This window comes from Neomonachus schauinslandi, chromosome 15, assembly GCF_002201575.2.
Source record: "Neomonachus schauinslandi chromosome 15, ASM220157v2, whole genome shotgun sequence".
NCBI classification, from domain to species: domain Eukaryota; kingdom Metazoa; phylum Chordata; class Mammalia; order Carnivora; family Phocidae; genus Neomonachus; species Neomonachus schauinslandi.
The window spans coordinates 23,056,534-23,060,972 of NC_058417.1; the positions used below are offsets into that span (position 1 = coordinate 23,056,534).

At 47.4% G+C, this 4,439-nt stretch overlaps 1 protein-coding gene across 1 annotated transcript; it reads left to right on the top strand.

Moving 5' to 3' along the window:
* Nucleotides 1-3,205: 3,205 nt before the first annotated feature.
* LOC110593251 (homeobox protein NANOG-like) lies at nt 3,206-4,147 on the top strand. The gene has a single exon (XM_044921773.1). The coding sequence runs from the start codon at nt 3,212-3,214 to the stop codon at nt 4,145-4,147; it is 936 nt and encodes a 311-aa protein (XP_044777708.1). The 5' UTR covers nt 3,206-3,211.
* Nucleotides 4,148-4,439: the final 292 nt, after the last annotated feature.

Genomic DNA, 4,439 nt, shown 5'->3' on the forward strand with positions numbered 1-4,439 from the left:
TCACCTCTGGAGCACATGACGCTGCCTCCAGAATGAGGTAATAATGGGGGGACACTATCCACATGGTTCTGCATTTTCCTCCAAACCAGTGAAACCGTAAGAAAAAATACCCAGCATCTTTGCATAGAGTGGCCACAAGCGTGTGTCCCGGTGTCTTGGTGGCTGGCCCCACTCTGACTCACTCTCATGGCCAAGCTCCCCACTTAGGACCACTTCTTCCTGCTCAGAACTTTCCCCGTTCTCTGCAAAGCACAACTAAGCAAAAGCAGTCTCTGTCCCTGTGGGATTTCCCATCTCTGCCTGGCAGACTGGGCTTCTCCCCTACTCCTCTCTCTTCCCCGAGGCAAGACCCATACAGTCCCATCGTAAGGAGCTACAACAGAAGGCCATGGGGCTTCTGTCTGGGGGCAACTATTCCTGGGGCTGCCAGCATGTTCTGGTTCATGGGAGGACATGGCTGCCAGCACCACAGAACCTTGGCAGCAGTATAGTGGAGGGAGGAGGTTTGGAGTCACACAGACCCCATTCAGACCCAGCCGCCTCCTTTTCCTAGCTCTGTGGTTTTGTGCAAGTTACCATCCGAAAATGGGAATAATAGTTCATACCCCACAGAGTTGTTCTAAGGGTGAAACAAGATTGTGCCATGAAGCAGCCCAGTACCTGGCAGATACAAGTGCTCAGTATAAATGGTAGCCAAGAAACAGCTGAGGGGGTGATGCTAAATACGTCCCTTCCCTGAGGTTCTCTTGGTCAGTAGGGACAATTAGCATCATGTGGAGGTAAAGATCCAGAAGTCTGGAGTTAGACAGACATCCTTTTGGCTTTAGGCTCTGCCATTTATTGGCTGTGGGACCATTTGATGACCTGGCGTCTCCTCTCTGCGGGCCCATAGACAAGTCTTTATTAAAGCTCAGGGCCTTGCCTATGTTTAAGGCTTTAGGTACGTATTTCCAATTGCTCATAAGGACCTGTTTAAAATGCCAGAAATGTTAAGGCACTCATAAGATTGCTGACCTTTTCGTATCCAACATGCCTATGACATCATGACTAATGGAATCCATAAGGCCACTAAATGGCAGCTTGTGTTATTATTTACAGCAGTCTGTACTTATATTTGAACGGAGTAGCATAATATTTATTCATTTTATGGACAAGATAGGGGGTACATAAGAGCTTGCTAACCCCACGCATTCCCCTGTTGCCTGGTTCTGCATGACATGTACAAGGCTTGGGAACCTGGTCCCCAAGAGCTGGGGCTGCCACCAATCTCCCTGGCTTTGGGTGCCAACTCTGGCTTTCCTGGGTGCTTGTGATGGAACTGGAGTTTGACGGTCGGCCTGGGTCTTGGACCTCCCAAATCCTGTTATACTTTGAAATCCCAGTTGCAGCCAGGGGCTTAGAAAAGACCCAAACCCCAGGTTGTCAAAAGCCCCTTCTCCTAAAGGGATGAATCAAAGGCTTTTTTCTTTTCCCTTGTCCTTGCCAGGGCTTATGATCATCCTATTCCCAGAATAAACAGAGTCTCATTAGGTTTTCATGCCTACAATTGTCCCCCAGTTTGTACAAAGGGATAGCTTGGTTCCAGACAGGAAAACCATAGCCTCAAATCTATAGAGGGTGAGAAATTCACGTGGGAACAGCCTGTGTTGGAATTCAGAAAGTCATGACAGGCTGGATGGAGACCACAACTAGCTCAAATGACACTTTTGTGAGAATCAGAAAAAGGCCCTTCTAGCAGAGTCTAATGGGTGCTCAGTTTGGTAAACAGATAACACCTTTATCCTAATATGGAAAAAGTACCCCTCTCTCAGGGTGGAGGCTGTGTCTGGGAGTAGGACTTCACGAATGAAGTCGGGGATGGATTACAGTCCCATTCATCCTGTCACCAGACATAATTGTGCCATGCCCACCTATAAAACCATACATGGCAGCCCTGGCTAGAGTGGATGAGCACATGGAAGTATGGGTGCCTTCATTCCTCATTACATCTTTTTGAAGTCATAGTGTCATGCTCATTTCATGGACATGGGAATTGGGGCTCAGAAAGGTAATGTGATCCGTTAATAAATGGCAAAGCTGGTCTCTTTAACTCAAAAAACCAGATCACTTTCTACCACCCTATACTGCCTCTTTGCATAAAACCTTTAAAGAGCCACCATTTACCTACTTCTGCATCTTTCTTCATTCATTTTCTCAAGGCACAGCAACTTCAAGAATAGAAAATCCGGCATCTTTGCATATGGTGTGTTCTGGTCTTTTCTTTGAGAGGCCCAGCTGAAGTAAGCAAGCCCTGAACCAGTGGGGTTTCCCCTCTGCCTGGCTGGCTGGCTGGACTTCCTCCACAACTCCCCTCCTTTCCTTTGTGGGGACACACACAACCCCATCTTGAGGAGGCCATGCGGGTGCGAGCTAGAGGCCAGCTATCCTGAGGCCTCCTACGTTGTTCTGGCTTGTGGGTGAACATGATGGCTAGGTCCACGGAGACTCGGCAGCAGTACTGAAGAGGCTTCTTGCAAATCTTTCTTCAGGAATCAGACTTAGTTCAGATTCTGTGTCTGCCTTTTCCTAGCTCTGTGGTCTCGTGTCCATTGCTCAAGCTCCCAGAGCTTCAGTTTATGTAAACTGGGATTAAGAATACCTACCTCCTAGAAATCTTGTGACAAACCAGTGAGATCACAGGCACGATGACAAGTACTCACGACATGGTGGGAAAAGTCCCTGGGAGCTTGGGAGCCAGATATGCCCCATTTCTGAAGACACCCTTCTCCCAGAGGAAATGTCACCCTCATGAGATGGTGAGAAACCAGAATGTCTGGAGTCCCACAAATCTCAAATTTCATCCCTGTCCAGCCATGGCCCTCTCCTGTTATTACCTTGGTCTCTGTTTGCAGGCCCATTGACAAACCTCCATTCAACTCATGGCCCTGCACACCTGTAAGGGTTTCAATTTGTATTTTCAAATTGCCCCACGAGGACTGTTACATGTAAAAAATGATAGGCAATCTGCATGGTCGTTGTGGAATCCCTTTGACCCAGTGATGCTGTTAAACAGCTTTGTATTTTTTTAAAAAGGATTTTATTTAGCTTTCTCAGACTCTTAACATCTGGAGGTCTTTCTACTCTTCTTAGCTCTTCCACCTAGATCCGTAAGCCTGGGCCTTTTTTACAATCTCGCTCTTTTTTTTTTTCCGTCTACCCTTAACTCACCAACATGAGTGCAGATCCAGCTCTGCCCCTATGCCCGCCTGGCCCCGAAGCACCCAGTTCTAGGGACTCTTCTCCAATGCCTGAGATTTACGGGCCTGAAGAAAATTATGCATCCCTGCAAATGTCATCTGCTGAGACACCCCACGCGGAGACCGTCTCTCCTCTTCCTTCGTCCATGGATCTGCTTGTTCAGGACAGCCCCGACTCCTCCACCAGTCCCAGGGTAAAACCACCACCACCCACTTCTGGAGAGGAGAGAACAGTGAGGAAGGAAGATACGGCCCAGGGCAAGAAACAGAAGATCAGGACCGTGTTCTCTCAGACCCAACTCTATGTCCTCAATGATCGATTTCAGAGACAGAGATACCTCAGTCTCCAGCAGATGCAAGAACTTTCCAACATTCTGAACCTTAGCTATAAGCAGGTGAAGACCTGGTTCCAGAATCAGAGAATGAAATGTAAGAGGTGGCAGAAAAACCACTGGCCAAAGGAGAGCAAGAGTGTGAGTCAGAACAGCACACCAACCGCAGAATACCCAGGCTTCTATTCCTACCACCAGGGATACCTGAGGAACACTTCCGGAAACCTTCCAATATGGAGCAACCAGACCTGGAATAACCCGAATTGGAGCAACCAGACCTGGAACAGCCAGTCGTGGAGCAACCACTCCTGGAATGGCCAGTCTTGGAGCGACTATTCCTGGGCCAGTCAGACCTGGTGCCCCCAAGCCTGGAACAATCAGCTCCAAAACTGTGGAGAGGAATCTCTGCAGCCCCAGATCCAGTTCCAGCAAAATTCCATCAGTGATTTGGAGTCCATCTTAGAAACTTCTGGGGAAAGCCATAGTGTAATACAACAATCTGCTAAGTATTTTAGTACCCAGCAAATAATGGATTTGTTCCCAAATTACTCTGTGAACATACAGCCTGAAGATGTGTGACGATGAGTATATTATTCGATCTCAGTTTGGGTGGTGGCTGTTATCTCCTAGGCTTTGTCTTTTAGGTCCTATATATCTCTGCCTCGATATTCTGTTTTCCATTATTCTTACTGTGTCCACTGAGGGGGTACAATGGGAGTCAAAGAGGTTTCAGTAGCGTTGGCTCTATGGACAACATGATAAAAGGTGTTTCTCGCTATAGATAACTAGATACAATACTAATGTGGATATCTTTAGGCTCTAGAATCTAACCTCAAGAATAGGAAGTGAAGATACAAAGACGTGTGATGAA